The sequence below is a fragment of the Coturnix japonica genome, chromosome 24 (genome assembly GCF_054131305.1).
Source record: "Coturnix japonica strain WE chromosome 24, WE-NBRP24, whole genome shotgun sequence".
Taxonomy (NCBI): Eukaryota; Metazoa; Chordata; class Aves; order Galliformes; family Phasianidae; genus Coturnix; species Coturnix japonica.
In genome coordinates, this window is record NC_140686.1 from 2642828 (window position 1) to 2664518 (window position 21691).

At 46.3% G+C, this 21691-nt stretch overlaps 1 protein-coding gene across 4 annotated transcripts; it reads right to left on the bottom strand.

Moving 5' to 3' along the window:
- Positions 1 to 17633: 17633 nt before the first annotated feature.
- Positions 17634 to 20504, bottom strand: LOC146756999 (protein MANBAL-like). Of its 4 annotated transcripts, none has more exons than XM_085523413.1 (3): positions 20325 to 20504; positions 18430 to 18620; positions 17634 to 17991 (listed from the first exon to the last, which is right to left on the bottom strand). In XM_085523413.1, the coding sequence occupies exons 2-3, from the start codon at positions 18577 to 18579 to the stop codon at positions 17884 to 17886; spliced, it is 258 nt and encodes an 85-aa protein (XP_085379539.1). In that variant the 5' UTR covers positions 18580 to 18620; positions 20325 to 20504; the 3' UTR covers positions 17634 to 17883. The 4 variants fall into 4 exon arrangements, with proteins under 4 accessions (XP_085379539.1, XP_085379538.1, XP_085379537.1 ...); XM_085523412.1 differs by having other exon boundaries at positions 19547 to 20504; XM_085523411.1 differs by lacking the exon at positions 20325 to 20504 and adding an exon at positions 19050 to 20128 and having other exon boundaries at positions 18430 to 18956.
- Between the last annotated feature and the right edge of the window lie 1187 nt (positions 20505 to 21691).

The following is a 21691-nucleotide window of genomic DNA, read 5'->3' on the forward strand; positions in this document are numbered from 1 at the left end:
AATACGGCTGGATAATTTAGCTCACAATCCTTGCAGCTCTGGGGTACAAAATGGCAGTCTGAAGCTCTCTTTTTGCAGTCTTTATTTTTCCCCTATTAAATCACTGTGTGTATTTTGCTTATTGAAGAGTAACAATGGCAGTAAAGGCTTGTGTGCTGCGTGTTGTCTGGTCATAGAATCTTTTAATCATAGAATGGAATGGCCTGGATTGAAAAGGCCCACAATGACCATCTAGTTTCAACCCCCCTGGATATAGCCACATCCAGCCTGGCCTTGAATGTCTCCAGGGATGGGGCATCCTCAACCCCCTTGGGCAACCTGTTTCAGTGAGTTACCACCCTCTGTGTGAAAAACTTCCTCCTAATATCTAACCTAAACCTCCCCTGCCTTAGTTTCAAACCATTCCCCTTGTCCTATCAGTATCCACAGGTGATTTACTACGCCTGATTTGCAGCTGATGTGTTTACAAGCTGGGAAATCTGGCTGGGCAGATAGCATGTTTCTGCATTGCTTGCTCCAGGGCTTTGAAGAGAACTGGGCAGTTGCAGGTAGAGACTATAGCAGCTCCAGCTCTGTCTAGGTTGGAGAGCTGGAGCTGAGGTGGTGCTTTTGATGTTACACTCTTGCTTCCCTATGCAGCCAATGTGTATGCTTAAATACAGTTTTGCTTGTTCCTGGTCCAGTCTGAAGCTCTCACACTGTATCTCATGCACATGGTCTGTTAATCCTCAGCTGGATTAACAGCTAGTTTCTATTGATAATGCTGAAAGAATTCCTTTTGGCTTACTCTAAATGAAAAAGATGCAGCTATGCTTCCCATTTTAACAATGAAAATTAAGAATAGGTTTCAAGATTGAAAAAAGAAATATATCATTTATTTGCTTTCTTTATGACTTCATTTTCAGTTGACATAAATACATGACTTGCAGATTTTCAAATGGAATATATGGAGTTGCAACTAAAAGTTTGATCATGTCTCTCTACCAGACCTCTACAAGTCTCATTTTACCAGAGAGAAATATCCTCCTTCTTACTTGTGTCACCGCTTCTGGCAGTAAATACATTTGTGAGTGACTGTTTTTCAAGGCTGAAGCACAGGAAGAGTAAAATTTCATCAAAACTGTGATCAAAACCTGGAGTTCTCACTGAGAATGGCAATCACTGCCATTAAAGCAGCCTCATGTGGTTGTTTCACAGAAACAAGATCACATATCCCACTAGTTTTGTGGGTTTTTTGGTCTCTTTTTTACATGCTTTAATAATAAAGACTAAAAATTAAGTTTTGTTATTTTGTATATGCAGTGTTTCTTCCTGAAGTTCACACCTTATTGCCACTCTTGCCAGTATCAGTACAGCACAGGGCCTGCAGTCACCTCCCTACCTCCCCAGACCAAATCCATGAATCATTTGCTTCTCATAGGCCTCAGATGAAAATACTATTTTATAACAACTCTAACCACGTTAAGGACAGTGAGACACTTTAAGTCAGTGCTGTGCAGTTCTACAAACTTGGCAAATACCTCTAATGCAGGAGGAATGTCTAACGTGCAGCCTGAGGTCTTCGATACCACAACTAAAGCAGATCTAAACCTGAAAATACTTACACCAGCATGTTAGTGTAAACCCTTACCTTCTCTAGTGTTAACTACGGCTTGCCATAGCATCGTGGCAAGTCTCAAAACCACAAACGTGGGGAAATAACGAATGGCAGGATTTTCAGAGTAGCCTATGGTCAGCACAGCTTGGGAATTCAGCTCTCCTAGGCCCTCCAGGAAAATGTCATCATGCATTTTCCTCACAGAATTACTTAACTAGTCTCAGGAGCTTGCAAAACCCACAGAGGTTTTTAACTAGCTTACTGAAGCAAAGGCTTGAAGGTTGTCCTGAGGGGCTTCATTCGTTTTGCTTTGTTGCTGAGCTGTGGTTTCCAGTCTGTCACTTCCAGCCTTGAGCCTGAAAGAGAGACAGGCCTTGCTGTGGACATTCACAAGAGCACAACTTCTGAAAGAGCAGTCTTTATGGAGGGAAACTGACAACTTCTACTTTCAAAAACTCACGTTACTTAATTGCATTCCCTTCTATTAGAATTCAAAAAATAGCTTTTGAAAGGAACATGCACACAATTCTCCCAGCATGGAAAAAGCAACTTCTTGATTGGCAGCCCTCCTAATTACAGGTTAGTAAAACAAGGCAACCAACTTTCATATCACTGAATCTACCCTGCTGAAACGATGCTCAGTGTGCTACAGCAACCTGAGCTCATGCCCCCACTGTAACCTTAAGCTGCTCATAGGAGCAGACACGGAATGCAGCAGCCCCATTCCTTCCCAGTCACTGTCATAGCTGAGTGCACGCTGAAGCATCCTGAGCTACAGAAATGTCCCAGAGAAGGAATCAGCTCTCCACTCTGGGTTGTTACAGCAAAGACCTGAGCACCACTCTCTGGGAACTACGTGGAAACTTAGGACGGACATGGAGAAACCTCAGAGTCCAGAGCTTTGATGTGAGTATATGGCTTGTGTTGTCGTGTAATTTGGTGCCTGTTTACATTAAACATCCCCAATATGGCTGCAGTCTTTCATGTGGCACAAGCTTAGCAAACGGGCCAATTCACAGTTGGGCATCGAAGGCAGGAGCTTGGGCTCCTCCTAGAATCAGGGATGGGGAGAATTCAGAAATACCCATTGCTCATCCACTGTTAGGTTCATGTCAGCTTCAGTGCAGAAACCTGCAGGGGGAGCAAAGTGTTTCTGTGTATCCACTAGAAGGCTGTTTCTAACACACTGCTTTGCCCCTCCAGCTTGTGAAAAGCACCCAGGCCTGCTAGCAGCATTATGTACCTTGAACAGCTGGCCTAGAGCTTAAGTATTTCAAGGTGTCATTGTTCAGAAGCATAAGGCAGAGGCAGCAGCAGAGGGAAGTGGGTCCAGAGGTGACAAGCCTAGAAGTAAGCAAGCCAAGAAGTAAGCAAGCCAACAGGGGTCCCTGCACATCCTTCAGAGAAAGTACCTCAGAGTACTGGGGAGATTCAGTCTTCCTCTTGCTCTGCTCCTGCTGCGGGCAGGGCACCTATGAAGAATGGACAAAGTGAGACACATTCAGTCTCTTGCAGTGAGTTTTCCTAAGTCTGTTAAGCCCTGTCATCAAAGCTTTGCCATGCTCTCTGTGGGGAAGTGCAGCTGCAAGCTTTGTTAAAAATTGTTGGTATCTAGCTTTACAACGTGAGTTTTCCATTTATCATGTTCTGTGTTTTTTTCCAAGATTGTAATAGGGCCCTCTGTCAAAAGAAGCCCAACTCTATGCAGAGAGATGTGCATAATCAGGCAGAGCTTTCTAAAGAACAGCACCTGTTGCAGAACGGCGGGAGAAAAGCAAACGATCACACCTGTCATTGACATATGATCAGCTAATCTCGTTTATTCCTTGACTGCGTGTACATTTATAATACGGATAATTAGCTCATACATATTGCAAAAGTGGAGCTCATCATTGGTTCCCAATTACATACCATCCCCAAGTATCTTTGCAGCTTCTTGTTATCATCCTGAAAGCTACTCCCTTGCTGAGTTCACAAAACCATGGCTAGTTTCTCACCATCCCAGGGCATCCTGTTGTTCTCACTGTCCTTGCAGGTGTTATGGCTGCTTGATTAACTGCACCGTGTTTATGACCCTTCTCAGCTAACTAGCTGTAAAAAACACTCTCTACATTTCCCCCGTTTTCTTTTAGGCTGAAAAGGCTCAGTTTACCGACCGACTAACCATATTTAACAAACAATTCAGTTCATTTGTTCAATTAGTTCTCATGTAGTTTTATCCTGCTCTGTAGCTGCTGCTCTGTGAACTCCTTATCTTGATCCATGGCTGCTGCTCCATAAAATTCTTCTTGTATTACAACAATTTCAAGATACTGCCTATAGAATAACAACACTACTTATATTAATAACATAACTATGATAACTCAATCAAGGCCTTGATTGACAATACTCTAAAAGTGAAAAAAGAGACAAGTCAAATACAACATAACAACATTACTGTTAAACCCACTAAAAAGAACAAATATGTTTGTACTGCAACCTAAGTTTCTGCAACCTGAAAATAAATCTGTGAGGGTCCCATTGTGTTAATCTGTAACTGATTTGGAAAAGTCTTCAATTTTCATATACTCTGATACATTGATTTTTTAATGACCACTAAAATTTGTGCAATAAATGCTTTTAAGATGCTCATAACCATGCTCTACTGACTGAGTTATCCGGGCTAATAATTGATTAATGATCGTGCAATTTAATGGAATAGCATGTCAAATAGAACCAATTTTAGAGGAAAAATGTACTAGAGTATCACTAGGGGCATTATTACTTACTGACCCTTGAGAAACAGCAAACCATGTTGGTGGTGGATGCGACAGGTAGTGCCAGCAGGGCGTCCCCTGCTTCAAGGTGCACCTTTCCTCTCTCACCCATCACAGATTCTCTCCTGCATTCAGGGTCTGAAGGATTTCTTCCAGTTGTACACCATATCCGCATGGCCAGTGCATGATATAGAGCCCAAGTGGAACACCTGCTTGGAAAACAGAATAAACCATCAAATTTAGTTCTATTAGCGTGCACTTTTGTCTAAAATGATGCATGGTTATATTTTCAAGTCCCAATTAGTTGGATGTAAGAGAGGTATCTATTCTATGATACAGGGTCATCTCTTTGTCTGGGATTCCTATCCAGGTTTTGTCTTTGCAAATTAAGAAAAGCTAATTAATAGGATAATAACATCGTAACCAAACAGTACTAAAACACCGAGAGAGCTGTTCCTGTACATTCTAGCATGGATTACATCAAATCCTGTTTAATACACATCTGATCTATTACTAAAATAGAAGAAGCACACAACATCCTAGCTAATGCCTAAAACTCTAATTCTTGAGACTGCATTGGTAAAACAGAAAATCACACACTATGTCAAACTATTACTAATATTATCTATAACAAAGAGTTACATATAACTCTTTGTTATATATATATATAACTCTTTGTTATATATATACTATAACTCTATACAAAGAGGCTGTTAAGATGTGTAGAGGGAAAATCAGAGAGGCAAAAGCCCAGTTTGAATCTAAGCTGGCCACTGGGGTAAAAACAAACAAGAAACCCTTTTACAAGTACATCAGCTGTAAGAGGAGGACAAAGGGGAATCTCCATTCTTTACTGGACGAGGCTGGGAATGTGATTACAGAGGGTAAGGAAAAGGCAGAGGTTCTGAATGCCTTCTTTACGTCTGTCTTTAAAAGTCGTCTCGGTCCTTCCCAGGGCTCCCCACGCTCTGACCTGGTAGTCTCGGCTGGGGAGCAGACTGAACCCCCTGTGATTCTTGAAGAAGCGGTCAGGGAATTACTACTCCAACTGGACTGCCACAAGTCCATGGGTCTGGATGAGATTCACCCGAGAGTGCTGAAGGAACTGGCGGAGGTGATCGCTGAGCCGCTTTCTGTTATCTTTCAGCGCTCCCTATTAACGGGTGAGGTGCCGGAAGACTGGAGGCTTGCCAACGTGACTCCCATTTACAAGAAAGGTTGTAAGTGTTAGCCTGACCTCGGTGCCAGGGAAGGGAATGGAACAAATTGTCTTGAGGGAGATCACAAGGCAGGTGTGGGATGACCAGGAGATCAAACCTAGCCAGCATGGGTTCATGACGGGCAGGTCCTGCTTGACCAATCTGATCTCCTTCTATGATCCTGTGACTCGTCTAATAGATGAAGGAAAGGCTGTTGATGTGGTCTACTTAGACCTCATCAAAGCCTTTGACACTGTCTCCCATGCTGTTCTCCTACAAAAGCTGGCAGCCCGTGGCTTGGATGAGTACACTCTTGGCTGGGTAAGGAGCTGGCTGGAGGGCTGGGCCCAGAGAGTGGTGGTAAATGGAGTTAAATCCAGTTGGAGACCAGTCATGAGTGGTGTTCCCCAGGGGTCAGTGCTGGGACCTGTCCTCTTCAACATCTTTATTGATGACTTGGATGAGGGCATTGAGTGCACCCTCAGTAAGATCGTGAATGACACCAAATTGGCAGGGAGTGTCAATCTGCCTGAGGGTAGCGAGGCCCTGCAGAGGGATCTGGATAGTCTGGAGAGCTGGGCGAAAGCCAACAGGATGAGGTTCAACAAGACCGAATGCCGAGTTCTGCACTTTGGCCACAACAACCCTGGGCAGCGCTATAGGCTTGGGGCAGAATGGCTAGAGGACTGTGTTGAGGAAACGGACCTGGGGGTACTGATTGATGCTCGGCTGAACATGAGCTGACAGTGTGCCCGGGTGGCCAAGAAGGCCAACGGCACCCTGGCTTGCATCAAAAAGAGTGTTACTAGCAGGAACAGAGAGGTAATTGTCCCCCTGTACTCAGCATTGGTGCGGCTGCACCTTGAGTACTGTGTTCAGTTTTGGGCCCCACACTGCAAGAAAGACATTGCGGCCCTGGAACGCGTTCAGAGGAGGGCTACAAAGCTGGTGAGGGGTCTGGAGCACAGGCCGTATGAGGAGCAGCTGAGGGAGCTGGGATTGTTCATCCTGGAGAAGAGGAGGCTCAGGGGAGACCTTATAGCTCTCTATAACTTCCTGAAGGGGGGTTGTAGTGAGCTGGGGGTTGGCCTCTTCTCTTGTGTAATCAGTGATAGAACTAGAGGGAATGGTTTTAAGCTGCGTCAGGGGAGATTCAGGCTGGACATTAGGAAGTATTGCTTTTCGGAAAGAGTAGTCAGGCATTGGAATGCACTGCCCAGGGAGGTGGTGGAGTCACCAACCATGGGAGTGTTCAAGAAACGCTTGGATGTGGTGCTGAGGAATATGATTTAGCCAGGAAGTATTGGTAATGGTTGGACTAGATGATCTTCTAGGTCTTTTCCAACCTTGATAATTCTGTGATTCTGTGATTCTATAACACAGCAAGTTTCAAAGCAATACCACTAAGTAAGAAACACACAATTACAATTACTATGAAGGCTGGATGCTATTTTCTGCCTTCAGATGAGACCAAACATATCATGCTGGAACCCACGTAGGGCCAGTCCCTGTGGAAATACGAGCATATTCATGACCCCAAGTTGTCAGTGGTAGGGGACTGTCCCAAAGTCCCCTAGGCAAACGTCCCCAGTCTTGTTGAACTAAGTGTACCTTATGGGACAGGAAACGTGTTCTGCTGCAGGAAAGGGCTGTACCTGCTATGGTGGTTCTGTTAGAGTTTTAAGCATTCAGAAGTTACGTTGATGAAAAGCAAGATGAAAAGGGGTAGTGAAAGATGCAGCATTTTCCAAATTGCATTATGTTTCCCCAAAATATTTTGCAGAGATCAGTGCTGAGAGCTTGAGCAGCAATGGTGCAGCCTGTTAATTCTTTCTATATGATGGATCACTTCTTTTTGCTACTGTTACCCCTATACAAGGATTGTCAGGTGTTAGAAAGAAAGGGAAAGAGAAAGTCTTGTAGCATAATTTGGTTATAATTGTTCCTGGCCATTTGTTTTTCCTGTACTTCTGGGCTTTCAGAGTTCATCTCTGTTATGGCTGCGTTTGAGCAGTTGAAGGTCTTCGGGGAAACAAATACAACCCTGCCACCCTACACAAAGGATGTTCATCTGAGACATGAATTGTCTGCATCCCAAGGAGATGAATGGATTTTTATTGAGTATCACTGCTGAGGAATGCAAGGCTTGATCTATTCTCTTGGAAGGTTTCTGCAGTAGTTTGGCTGCAGTCCATTTGTTGGAAGGAGATGATATGGCTCTCTGGGATGGAAAGGCTTTTCCAGGTTATAAATAGCAGTACTGTAACAGAGAGCAACTGATGCTCTTTGGAGAGTGATGTTTCTAAAACCCTGAAGACCTCATTCAGCCACACAGCTTCTCTACTTGGTTTGACTGAGTACTGCTGGGGGGCTGCTGCTGTTAGTAATATGGTCTCTCTGGGGCAAGGTAGAAATATTCTGGAGCTCCAGTCCTGGAAAGAAGCAACATAGGTTTTCAGGTACGTGTCTCTTGGCTGCAGGAGGACTTCTTTTTCATGTAGACTATGGAAAGGCACTTTAAAAGAGTAAGTGGAGGACCAGCATGGCATTTTTCACAGGAAAACATACTCAGAGCTGGCACATTTCCTTGTTGTAGTCCCAGGCCCATGAGCAGCTCTGCAGCTCCATGCCTTCTGTGTGCACAATTCAGGCACCACGGTGTAAACGTGTGTGTTGTGCTGAGGGCTGGTGCAGTCTGAGGTGTAAGAATAAAAATTCCTTTTAGGTGAAGTATTTGAACTATGTGAAGAATTTGGGGATTGTTTTCTTCAGTAGTTATTTAAACATTGTCTGCAGGGGGGGTGTGGGTGTAGGAAGCAAGTCTTTGGGGAGCAAGTGGAGTAATCAGGCACTTTGTAGCTGCTACTCAAAAAACGCCTTCACTTTTCTCTCTGTGGCTTCTTGTTCTAATGGTCTAATCTCCCTGCGATTGCTTCTTGTGTTCAGGAGTGTTTGAAGGCTCAGGACTCAGTGTCATGGTATGTCATGCACATCCTTATGTACATGGTGAGGCTTGAGGTCTGTGATACGGTGTGGGTAAGAGGCTGGTCTTTCAACACTCTGTGCCTTAAATGTAACACCTGCAATCCTAATCTCATTTCTTGCAATGAACTCTGAAATCCCTGCTGGTAGATAAAGCTTCACCTTTGTTTTAGCCCTGTTTTGTTTGTGGTGGGAGTCCAAGACAAGGAAGTCAGTGGCTTTTTTTGCTACTGCTGCACTGTGTAGGCCCTGGAAGCTGCTGATTTGTTTACAGTACTCAGAGGTCATTCATGGTGTTAATGAAAATAGGGCTAAAACTCATCTTGGTGCTGGGCATTGAAAGTTTAGCCAACAACTCTTCCTTACATCCTGTGTGTTATCTCTAACTCCAGCCACAGGGTTTCTTTCACTACATATGAATCATGCAAACCCATGTTGGCTGGTAGCCATTTAGTTTCTAGTTGAATGTCCACAGGGAATTAGGCATTGTGATTATGTGGCTGCTGTGGTTCTATCCATTCCTGCAGGAACTTACCTGCTCGTTAGCTCATTTCAGGTAAGCTGGAGAGAACAGCAGTGGCATTGGATCTACTTGATTTCCATCAGTATCATGTTAGTGCAGAAGGATTCCTTTACTGCTGCTTCATTGTAGAGAAGTCTGTACTGTGAGCTTAACCATTTGCAGACCTCAGAGAAGCCACCATAGGAAGCCATGCCAAAGACTTAGGTTTCTAGGCATAAAAATAGCTTTGATTGTGTTTTTATCGATACACAGTAAAAGCAATTTGTTCAACAAATCCATTCATCAAATTATCACCAAAATCTACATGTTAGCAGCTTTTTGAAGGACCTTAGTTGGACTCAGATATTGGTTTTGGAGTGCTATTGGGTCCATGGTTCCAAGGAGGATGCTGTGTGTTAAAAGGCGTGGGCTGTAAAAGGGGGATTTTCAAGAGGAAGGTAGATAGAATTTCTTTTCAGTGTAGTTGTAACACAGCAATAAGGTTTGTGCTGTTGACTGTAAGGGCAAATAGGTGTGTTTCACTTTGAGACAAACCCAGAGCACCTCTGGATGTCTGAGAGGTGCAGGACTGAGTGCTGTGGTTGGACAGGCCTCAGCCCAGATGACTGCTCTCTTCCTCATCTGGATGGAGAAAGGTCCCTTTCAACACACACCATTCTGTGATGATTTCAGGCCTTGGTATGCTGTGTTCAAGAGCCCTTGTGATGCTCTTCTGGCTCACATCATGTGGAAATCCACTGTTCTAACACTGAAGCTGTCAGCAGGGGCTGAGTACCTAAGAATCCCAAAGTGCATTGGTGACTGGCAATGTCAAAATACTAAATGTAGAATCTATGTAGCAACAATGTAGAAGGTGATCCAGTAATGGAAATTTTTATCAGTACCAGAAACACTTTCATATTAACAACGTGCAATGACATACAAATTAATGACTTTTCCTCTCTTCTAGAAAAACATCTTTGCAGCATTTCTCCTGTCTCTGTGTTATTGGGGACAAAAGCCCTGCAAAATTAAAGCAAATGATTGTCTTCTGGTAAAATGAGTTTGCTAACTCAAGACTCTCTCTGCGAGCGAGTTTCGTAAAAGATAAATGGTTTGTTCAAGTAAAAAAAAAAAAAAAGTGGGAATTTTAATATATCCTTTCTGAACTGGGTGCAGTGCTAAAATAATTTATGCTGTGGGGGTACAGAATGAACTTGGGGTTTGTTTTTTGGGGTGGTGAGTGGGCTGAATAACCCTACAGTTTTGTACTTAGTATATTGGCTGATCCTTTTGATGATGCTAATTTAAGTGTGGCTTGATCTCTCAAAGAGCCTGGTTAAGAACTGGAAGTTGGCCTGTGCTACACTTATGTGGATGCACAGTGATCTCGATAGCCAACACCAGGACTGCTTGTATTTTGCTTGAGATTGGCTGTATAGTTTTTTCTTTGTGTCCTTGTCATTTTATTTTATTTACATACCTAAGGCCTTTGTTAATTTAGTCATTTTCTGTCCCTTGGCAGGTATGTGGCTGCTTTTGGAAACATGCCTAATCGTGCTGCTCTAAGTAGTTTAGATGATTTTTGGTCAGGTTGATTTAGAGTTATAGAATCATACAGATAGGAAAAGACCTCTAAGATCACAAAGTCCATCCCAGCCCCACCACGCTCACTGAACCATGTCCCTCAGTGTCACATTTTCACAGTTTTTGAACACCTCTGGGGATGGTGACTCCACATCCCTCGACTACTTGTTCTGGTGCCTTACCAATGCATCATTTGGTAGGATAGTGTGAGATTTCTTGTGTCCTTGAGAGTTTGCATCTCACTGATGGCCCAGACAGGCAAGAGTCCAGTCCTGCCCATCTGTAAGGCAGTTTTGCTTACCTTCCAAGGGTTATCTAGGGTGTGTGGAAATCGATCTCCACTGATCTTGCTGATTAAATCTGCTAGTGAAGAAATTCCCATATACAAGAAGGGTCATAAGGAGAACCTGGGGGACTACAGATCTGAGGGAGCTGGGTCTCTTTAGGTTGGAGAATCATAGAATCATAGAATCACCCAGGTTGAAAAAGACCTTGAAGATCATCAAGTCCAACCACAGCCTAACCAGCACCCTAACTCTAACAACCCTCTGCTAACTCATATCCCTGAGCGCCACATCCAAATGGCTCTTAAACACATCCAGGGACTGCAACTCAACTGTCTCCCTGGGGAGCCTATTCCAGTACTTAACTACCTTTTCTGTAAACAAGTGTTTCCTAACATCCAACCTAAACTTACCTTGGTGCAACTTGAGGCCGTTTCCCCTTGTCCTGTCACTTCTCACCAGTGAGAAGAGACCAGCCCCACTCTCACTGTAAGCACCCTTCAGATACTGGAAGAGAGCGATAAGGTCTCCCCTCAGCCTCCTTTTCCTCAGACTAAACAGCCCCAGCTCCCTCAGTCTCTCCTCATAGGGTTGATTTTCTAAGCCCTTCATGAGCCTCATTGCCCTTCTCTGGATCTGCACCAGCACCTCCATGTCTTTCCTGTGCTGAGGTGCCCATAACTGAACATGGTACTTGGGATGAGGCCTCACCAATGCCGAGTACAGGGGCAGGATGACTTCCCTAGTCCTGCTCACCACGTCATTCCTGATACAAGCCAGGATGCCATTGGCCTTCTTTGCCACCTGTGCACAGGGAAGGAGAGACTGAGGGGTGACCTCATTAGTATTTATAAATATGTTAAGGGTGAGTGTCAGGAGGATGAGCCAGGCTCTTCTCGGTGACGTCCAATGATAGCACAAGGGGCAGTGGGTACAAGCTGGAACACAGGAGAAAAACTTCATCACAGTAAGGGTAACAGAACACTGGAACAGGCTGCCCAGAGAGGTTGTGGGATCTCCTTCTCTGGAGACATTCAAACCCTGCCCAGACACTCCTGTGTGACCTGGTCCAGGTGTTCCTGCTCCTGCAGGGGGATTAGACTAAATGATCTTTTGAGGTCCCTTCCAATCCCTGACATTCTGTGATTCTGTGTTTGTATTGGTTCCGTTACCCCTATGATGGGTGAGGTCCCTCTTCAATAAGCAGCAGAATCAGGTACCATTCAGACCTCCTGCTCAGAGACCCCCTGTGTGATTGTTTTATTTTCATTTGCTTACAGATAGTTTCTGTTTGTGGTTGTGCTGCTATGATAGTATCAACATGTGTTATATTACCTCAAGGGTTTAAAATGGGCTTTTACTCCAACAAGTAAATATAAAAACGAACATGACACTGGAGACTTTTACTGCTGTATCATTCTGTGGGTTGGGGTGGCCTACATTCTGTGGCTACAATGTGTGGGCTCAGCTGTGATCCTGTATTGTTTTCTCCAATGTGCTGATATTAAGGTTGCTCTGTGGCAGATGCTACTTCTGGCACTGACTTTGCATATTTGCTGTTTTTTTGCAAAGGCTTTAGACTTGCATGTAGTACAGCTGGGCTGATAGGTGGTAACTTGAGCTTCTGTAGCTGGAGGGGGAGGGGGGAGAGAAGGAGGGTGGAATGAGGGACATAGAAATTTCATTCAATGAATTGAAATATCATAGAGCAAATGAGAGCCACAACCCTTAGATCTGCTGAGGTCAGCTACCTCATTAGTGAGTAGTGCTGCCTTTGAAAACTTTCTGGCATGAAATATTTCCCCATACTTCTCTCACAGTGCAGAAATAATTGGTAGGAGGATAAAAAATAAGTGGAAGTACTGGTTGACAGGCATGGACCTGCTTGTTTATCTTGCAGAAGGGAATTAATGCAGCATGAAATAACACCAGCTTTTGTCTGTGAATGGAGGTGGCAGGGGACAGGTGCATCTGACTATGCAGTGGTTCTTCAGTTACTTAGGTTAAGGGTAAACCCAAAAGGAGTATACAGTTGGTTTGTCCGCGTTCATGAGGTTTGCCAGCAGATAAGTGTAGCAGGAGCATTTGCTGTTAGTACCTTGGGAAGTGTGTGGTCCAAGTATTGGTGCCTGCTGAATGCCTTTTAAAGCCCTTCTCGGCTCTGTCAGTGTTGTGGATTAGTACAGAGGGGCAGCTCTGTGTCTGTTGGCCAAAGGGGCCTGAGCTACAAAATGATTGATAAAGAGGGAGGCTGACTAAATCCGTGAGCCCCTGGGACTTGTTAGCCCATTTTCTTGTGTTTTCTGGAGGAGAAATAGCTGCCTCCATCCTAGCCCTACATCATTGGCTTGATGGTGGCACTGACAAATGTGGAGAGAGCCTGATGCTTTTTGCGCAGACATTTGGCATGGTGTTGTTGAGGTGAGAGTTTGGTTTAGACCCTTCTCTGCTCTTGAAGGGGTGGCTGTCAAGGGACAGGAACTTTCCATTTAGGGCTTTTTTTTTTTTTTTGCATAGGTAACAATGGGCCTGGTTTGCACTGTAGAAAAGCTGTCATGTAAATGGTGCCTGGCTCCATTGTCAACCATGTCTGGCTGTGTTCCAGCAGCTATGGTATGCACAGTTCAGGTGTGCAGTGTGTGGAAGGCACACTTGTCCCAAGAGAATGTGGTGGGGAGAGGCAGGGAAATGTCCGATGCTGTATTTAAATAGAAATTGAGTACATGGGAAATGGGCACACGGAGAGAGAGAGACATGCCCTCCCATGTTGCTCCCCACGTGAATCATACTTGGCCATCTTTGGGGAGCATCCAGACCCTTGAAGCTCAGGCATGCAGAAAGCTCTCTGCAGTCTGAGTGCTCTGGTGGAGACTGTTTTGTTCTCTCTCTGGCTTGTTCATGCTACTGCTTCGGTGATAAATCATTATTGATATTTCTAATGAGGCTTTTAGAACTGCTCTGGAAACTTTAAAACCCTCAGCAGAAAGGTAGAGATAGGTAAAACTCCTTGGAGGCTTGATTTTCCTTCAAGGCAGGAAGGGTCAGGTACTTTTTTTTGTTTGTAACTTGTTTTCTGACTTTACTTGAAAGCCATAATGTTTCCTCTCTCTTTTTTCCTCTTGTTCTGAGTTTACTGCAGGTTTCAAAGTATCACATTCAAGCACACTGAATAAGTTTATCAAGAGTAATTCATAGTTGTACAACATAGCTGTACAGGTCTTACCGTAGAGCATAAATATCAATAGCATTTTGCAGATGGAGAAACCGAGTCTCAGACTGTGGGATTTGATTTCATTTAACTGTATGAAAGGCACCTTCATCTCACCCAAGCTGTTCCTTTGGACTTGTAGGAATGCAATCTGACCGGCGACGGCAGGTGACGGTGTTGTGGTTGTCCGAGCGGCAGTTCTGGCACCACACACCGACAGCTTGGCAATTCCGTCGCAAATGTCCCTTAACGCCGCACCGGAAACATTTAACAGAGGTGCTTGGGCCTGCACTGGTTACCGCAGATGCTTGTAAGGGTGCAAGAGCTGCTGACACTTGATTCTGAGAAGCCTCAGCCTGTGCCTTTAATCCTGCCCCTAGCTCTTTAATAGCCTCAACTATGAAAGCCTGAGCCCCTGTGGGAACTCTCGATAATCTGTGTAACGCCTCCTCTATTGTCCAGTTACTCCTCAAGGTACTTAGAATGCCACGAGCTGTAGCATTACAATTCTGAAGTGCACAATGGCTCATTGCAAAGGGGGGTCGAGGGGGCCGGCTGTAGCGCCATGGTCGATGCAGGCGGCTCGTCTGATACAGACGTGCAGGGAGACGGAGACGGGGCACTCGGCTCCGCAGCCACCGGCAACGCAGGCTCGGCGGCCGGCGGCAACTTTATGGTGGACACAGCAGGGGGCACCGGGCAATCTGACCATTCATTATAATTCTTATTCCTCCCCTGCACAGCACTAGCTTGCTCTGCCGCTTCCTTTTCTGCCAGATATTGCAGCAAATCATTATAAACCACACGCCACCAGTTCCCGTAATTTTTAGCCATTTTCTCCCCATCTATCATTCCCTGAAAAATTGCATCTCCAAATTTACGCCATTCAGCAAGATCATGCACTAAATGCAGATTCTGAAATAACCCTTTAGCATACCCATACGCTAATAACTTGGGGAGTTCCTTTTGCAAGTCTGTCCCCTTAACCTGACTCTTTTTTTTCAAAAAGCAAGAAAATACCTGACGCTTTTTTTAAAAAAAGCAAGAAAATGTTTAATAAACCGCTTGCCTTCCCATACCTATTTGTCAGCGTGCTGTTGCAGTCTTAAGGATGTTGGCGGCCCGTATCGACTAGGCCCTTCTATAAGGTCACCTAGAGCACCTGCACCTTCTTTTCCTGGCTCATGCTATCCCCGCTGCTTAAGGATCCGAACACCTTCACCGCTGCGATCCTTCCTGGTAGGCCACGTCAAGGGTCACCATTTGTTGTAGAACGGCGGGAGAAAAGCAAACGACCACACCTGTCATTGACATATGATCAGCTATTCTCGTTTATTCCTTGTGTCACGGTTTGAATGAAAAATCCACCTGCGTCCGTGACAGGGGCCGTGGGCCCCGGAGGGGCCCTAGGCCGAAAGGAAAAAGTTAATTAGGAAAAGAAAACAGCGGCAACGATCTAAGGAGGAACACTTATTTACTAAATACTATATCGAAATACCGGATAACACAATAAAATACAAAATAATTGAAAATTGAAAATTGAGCTAACGAATCAAGCAAAATAGGAGAGAGAATGAGTCCCGTAACCGAGAGGCCTACTGTGAATCTAGGCGAACGGCTGAAGGCTCCCACACACTCCCCTGAACGCCAGAACTCGAAAGACCTCAGTCTAGTCTGCGACCGAGTTAATATAGAGTCCAGGTCCCGTGACCCATCGTGTTGCTCTCTGGGAGATGTAGTCTTCTTCTGTAAGTTGCAGATTCAGTAAAATTATTCATGCTTTATATGATGTTATGATGTGGAATACTGATAGCAAAATTACAAAATTATTAAACCATGACACCTTGGCTGCATGTACATTCATAATACGGATAATTAGCTCATACATATTGCAAAAGCGGAGCTCATCATTGGTTCCCAATTACATACCATCCCCAAGTATCTTAACAACTTGTTATCATCCTGAAAGTAACTCCCTTGCTGAGTTCACAAAATCATGGCCAGTTTCTCACCATCACAGGTCATCCTTGCTTGTTGTTCTTGCTGTCCTTGCAGGTGGTATGGCTGTTTGTTTAACTGCACCATGTTTACGACCCTTCTCAGCTAACCAGCTGTAAATAAAACTCTCTACAGGAAATAAAGTCTAGTTATCTGGTAAAGACACGAGGGAACAGTGCCAGTCTCATTGGAGAAAGCGCACACACACAGATTGCCTCCTTTCATTAAATGCATTTGAGTCTAAATATTGCTTTAGCATCTTGGGTTCTAGCAGTCAGAGCTTGCCAACTGGAAAAGGACACACAGAAAATGGCAGAGCAAGATGTGCTAGCTTCAAGCTTCCAACACAGAGCACCAGATAATAGAGGGGCAGACACGCATCTGACAGTATCCTTTAATCAAAGAGTCCTGTTCAATCATCTCTAAAGTCAATGGGCTATTACGGTTCACATCTGTGTGGCTTTCCAAGGAAAGTGAGTTGGCTGCCTTTCTAAAGGCTGTAATCAGTGCACGGGGAGCTGCGAGGCTCTGCAGAAACAGAGCAACAAGCAGCTATTACTCAGGTTTGTAGATTGGTGCTGCTGAGAAGTGAACACTGCTTCCTTCTGCTGTTCGAACCAAGGTAGTCTCCAAAGCCTGAAGCCTCTAAAACGAAGCTCATCTGTACCTGAACCTAAGCATCATTCCTAAGAAATGGAGATTGTCTCTTTTGTTTATTGTCATGTGAATTAATCACATGCACAGGGAATCATGGGGACAGTGCATATACAGAGAAAATAAGAAATAGAGCATACAAACAACCTGAACACAAGTTTGTCAGTTCCATCGCATTAATTGGAGGAATGAGGGCCAGAAACCCCACATCAAACAAAGCGGTCATCATTCCCAAAGAACAAGCACAAGATATACAGTATCTCAACTAAATTCATTGAGGGAAATGATGGGTAGTGATGGCTGCAAAGAGAACAGAGGAGTAACGGAGAATCAGCACCAGCAATTGCAGGCTCTGCCTCACTGTAGACCACATCACTGAGGTCCAATTTTAACTAAAGGGAAGGTGGCATCATAGTCTCCTGTCTCACATGAAAACTTCACCTAAAGCTTCAGCTGTACAACCTCAAAGAGCAGGTGTGGAAGCCAGTACTGGAAACAGCCAGTAAACACAAAACCCTCCGAGTCCAACATGCAGCTGGGCTTCCCAGTACAAACAGCAACAGACAGTGCATCAGAACCCAGAAAAAGCCAAAGGGCTTGAGACAAACTCAAGGCGCAGGGACACCTTTCTTCCTTCCACGCTGCTTTTGTTTCTCTCAGCCCTCACAGAGCAGGGGATGCTCACAGTCCGTCGCCAGCAGTTCCAGATGGGCTGAAAGGCCACCAGTTGGGAACACCAAAACGGAAACATGGGACAAGCAGCTCCATTTCCAGGAGGGATGTGAAGCCAACCAGTTCATGACCCTGCGATTACCAGCCCGAGCCAGGCATGTTTTGAGCAGCTATTGAAAGAGGCAGCACCACTATTCAAATGTTTGTTTCGCTTTTATTTGCAACAAAGAGAAGCTAAATGCATCCAAAATACATTTCAATATGAAATCAAATAGGAGGGATACTGGTAATGACTAAAACTTCCTTAGTTCCTCTCCGCAGTCCACGAAAGGGAAAGCATGGCCAGGCCTGAAAACCAGACCACGCAGTGTGTGTCCTTTGGTGCACCTCTGAGGATGCAATCCAGGCGATTCTGCTGTCCTTTGTGCCTTCCTGCTCAAGCCCTTATCGTTTCTTTTTGCTTTCCTTCTTGGCTTTCTTGCTCAGCTGAGCAGCACTTGCCTTGGGTTTCTTCACTGTCTCCCAAGTCTGAGACTCAAAACCCTCCGAGTCCTGCAAGAAGCAATTGGGAAACAGTCAGGGAGCTTTCTTACAACTGGCTGACAGCTGCTTTGGGAGAAAAAGTCACCTGACCGAGCAGCTTTGGGGGCCAGCACTGGAAACCGCCTTCCTGACCTCAAGGCACATTAGAAACTCCACCTCTGTCTAGTTCCCAAAAATCCCATGCAAACCAGAGCCTAAAGTCCTCTCTAGCAAGGCGGTCCGTGCTGGGAGGGTGGACCCTCTGCCTGGCAGCTCATAGGGCGCAGCAGCAGCTGCAGGATAGGATGAGCTGGCAGCTCAAGGCTGCTGGCGTGCGGAAGGAAGGACAGAACCAAGTGCGGCACTCTCAGCAGTGCCGGGGCACACTGCCGTAGGCAACAGCTACAGACAGTTCCCTCCCAGCCGACTGCCTGAGCATTCCTATCAATCTCACACAGCGCTACTTACTGCCTTTGGGGACTTGGAAACTGGCAGGATGATGGCCAGCACACACAGGAGCTGGAAAAGGTCTCCAAACAAGAGTCCGTAGCGCAGCATGTTCTCCAATATTGTGGGCTCAGGGATCTCAGGTGGTGAGAAATGCAGTTCAACAGCCATAGCACAGACAGCTGCTGCTCCACTGCTCTCACAGAGGCTGCCTGCAGTGAGTGGGGAAAAAGGCATCATTAGTCTAAGGCAATGTGATGGGGTTACTTCCTGCTAGCAAACATTTCCAGGCTGATTAAGAGAGGTGCTGGGAAGATATCCAGGGCCTACTGATGCGAGAACAAAGAGGGACAGCAAACTTGCATTTCAGTTGCCTTTGCCCGCCTGCCTACGAAAAGAGCCCTCAGCCTTCAGTACTGCTGCACTTGCAGGTGGGGGGGAGTGAGGGTGACGGAGCACTGGAACAGGCTGCCCAGGGTGGCAAATGGATTAAATCCTCTGGCAGATGTCCGTACATCCTCTCAGGAGTGGAAGTAGCCCTGGGCTTGCTGAAATCAAGCAAGCCCTCAGAAAAGGGTTGGGAAAAGTACTCTGTAAAGGTGACTGATGTAGTTCTCAAAACCACCTACTGCTGATGTTACCTAAAAGTGGTGATGGCTCACATTCCTCGGGTAAGGAAGTGCAAAACGGTGAGGAGTCAACTGGATGGTTCACACTTCTCAAATAAATAGGATGGCTTACTTAAACACAACAATAAATCAACAAAACATCCAACCACATGGAGATTATTTTTCCATCTCCTGAGAAGAGAGAGTATCTGACAGCACTGCAGCCAAACCAGCCTGTGACGGTCACAGCCACCACCAGCCGATGCTGTGCTGGGAATTTTAACTGAACCGTGAAGGCAACTTATCGAATAGCAGCAGTGCTAAACAGAACAATTAAGGCAATAAACAACCACGTGGTTACAACAGCCTTGTTAAGCAGTTGTTAGAGCACTCCAGGACACCTGCATGATATCAATAAATTCATTCCTCCCTCCCTCTTCAGCCGAGCACGCAGACTGCGCTCACTGCCAGGGGACGCTCTCAGCAGCGCGTGCCCTTTGCAGAAGGCACCTGGGCTGTGCTTTACTGACCTGCTGCTGCTCAGCCGTGTTCTCAACGCGTGCTCCAGTCAGCCCACAGGCTGCCAGCTTCTCATCGTCTGTTCCAGAGCCCAGTGCCGGAGCTGCTGCAGATGCTGAACGTGCTCAGGGCCCGCAGCTGTGTGCTCAAGGCATCTGCAGCTGCCGGGACAGCCTGAACAAAAGCCTTGCCAGGGCTTTGCACAACCCCAGCTGAGCCATCAGGCAAGCGCTCAGCAAACAAAAGGTAACGCCATTTCAAGGGTCGCAGGGTCCCCAAAGAGAAGCTGGGGGCTGCCGGGGAGGAGGAGCAGGGCGAGTGCAAATTTCCACTTGGAGGCTTCACATTAAGACACTCCAAAGGAGGCATCGGGGGGTTTAAAGCTTCCGTCAATCCACGCGTGCACAGCTGCAGAGCGAGGCCGTCTCGTGTCTCCCGTGGCCCAGAGGAAGAACTGCAGCCCCAGCTGCGCTGTGTTACAGAGATCCAACCGGGCAGCAGAGCACGCTGACCTCCTCTGCTCCCTTCCTCACTGTCCCAGCTCCCAGCCCGTTCCCGTGCCCCTCGGAGCCCAGCCCGGGCTGCATGAACTGCCGCCCTGGTTGCAGCCCGTCTGGGCCAGCAAACCTGCTGCGCTGAGCGGGAGCTGGAGCCGGGACCAGGGTCCCGCCTGGGGTACGGCAGTGCGGGTTCCGCCCCGTCCGGGGCCGCTCCCCGCTCCTCTCCCGGTGCTGCTGGCAGGGGGCAGGAAGCGTGCGCTCCTCTGCACGAGCCACGAAGGGCACCTACCTTGGGTGCGGAGCAGGCTGCTCCCAGCTCTGGTGCAGGTAGCCGGGCTCCTCGGAGTCGCGTAGAGCAGAGGACGCCGAGTGCCCTGAGCCCGGAGCTGGCCGCAGGACGGCCTTGGTGCACCTCCTGCCACCGCGGTGCTGCCCGGATGGCTTCCAGCCAGGCTCTCGCCTCTTCCGCACAGGCTCAGGAAGGCAGGAATTCCCACAACGATCACGCCCAGAGCTCGTTTTCATGGCACATCTGCCCCCGGGGGATGGCGATGGGAAGGGGTGCGGGGGAGGAGGGAGGGAGGGAGGAATGGGGGCTGTGTTTTGTTACGCTAATGAAGCATCGCTTTCTGTCGGCTCTCTTTGCTTCCTTCGGTGGGGACATTCGCACACCTTTGTCATCAGGCATCCCTCCCTTGCTGTCCTGGCGTTCCTGTTACTGCTCTCCCCCACGAGTATGTCCCAGCAAGAAGGCAATCTCCGGTACAGCACCAGAGGACATTGTGTGTTGAACAGAACTCTTGCAATGGAACCGAGCTGTGGGTAGGAGCTTTACCCAGAAGCTGCTGTAAGAATACGACTTTCCCCAGATCCTTGTCTAAGGGTCCTAATAAGTCTTCTGTGCAGCGATACCTTGCGGTTCTGTGTGGGTTTGTGGTCCGTATGGCTGGCCATACCTACCCTTGAGTTGCACTGGGCAATGTACCTGGGGGTCACCTCACTGGAAGGAAAGCAGTGTGCAAACTGCAGTGGGAAATTGCATTTAGGAAAGCAGGATATTGAGGTTCGTTTTCTGGTGGATATGGGTGCTTCTTACTACCCATAGATGGTTTTGTAACAGTAGTAGATGCTACTGCCCAATGGGAAAAGGTTTCCTTTTTTTGGATTAATTAAACATAAGCTAAGAAAACAAGCAGGAATACAGAAATTCTTGTACCTGCCAGGTTACTCTGGCAAGAAATTGAATAAAACTGGAGCTAAGAGTGCAACGATATTGACTGATTAAAAACTGTAACTCTGGCTTTAACACAAACTGGGCAAAACAATGTTGTACCCCCAGGAGTTACAGCAATCTCAAATATGATACACTTAGTGGTGTGGGCATCAGGGCCAAAAATGAAGCCCTAAATAGAAATTAAAAGCAAGAGCTTGCCTAGTCAGGGTAAAGCGGTGCCCTTTGAGGCTATGGGACTGTAGGAGGATAAAAGAAATAATAGGTAACTTTTTGGAGTTTGGATTCCAATTTTGATAGCAAGTGCTGTAGTTTGGTACAAGACTTGAGGGCAAGTACTAGAATAGTTGAATGGATACACTCAGTGGTGGCAAATCCGTGCACTTTATTAACCAAGTTAGGGAACGAAAAGATGGAGTTTACCT

Excerpts from the sequence above, each read along its gene's own strand:
- LOC146756999 (XM_085523411.1), bottom strand. The coding sequence starts at position 18,648 with ATGATGCCTTTTTCCCCACTCACTGCAGGCAGCCTCTGTGAGAGCAGT. Across the intron at positions 17,992-18,429 it reads TTTCCAAGTCCCCAAAGGCA|GACTCGGAGGGTTTTGAGTC; the intron begins GTAAGTAGCGCT and ends TGCTTCTTGCAG.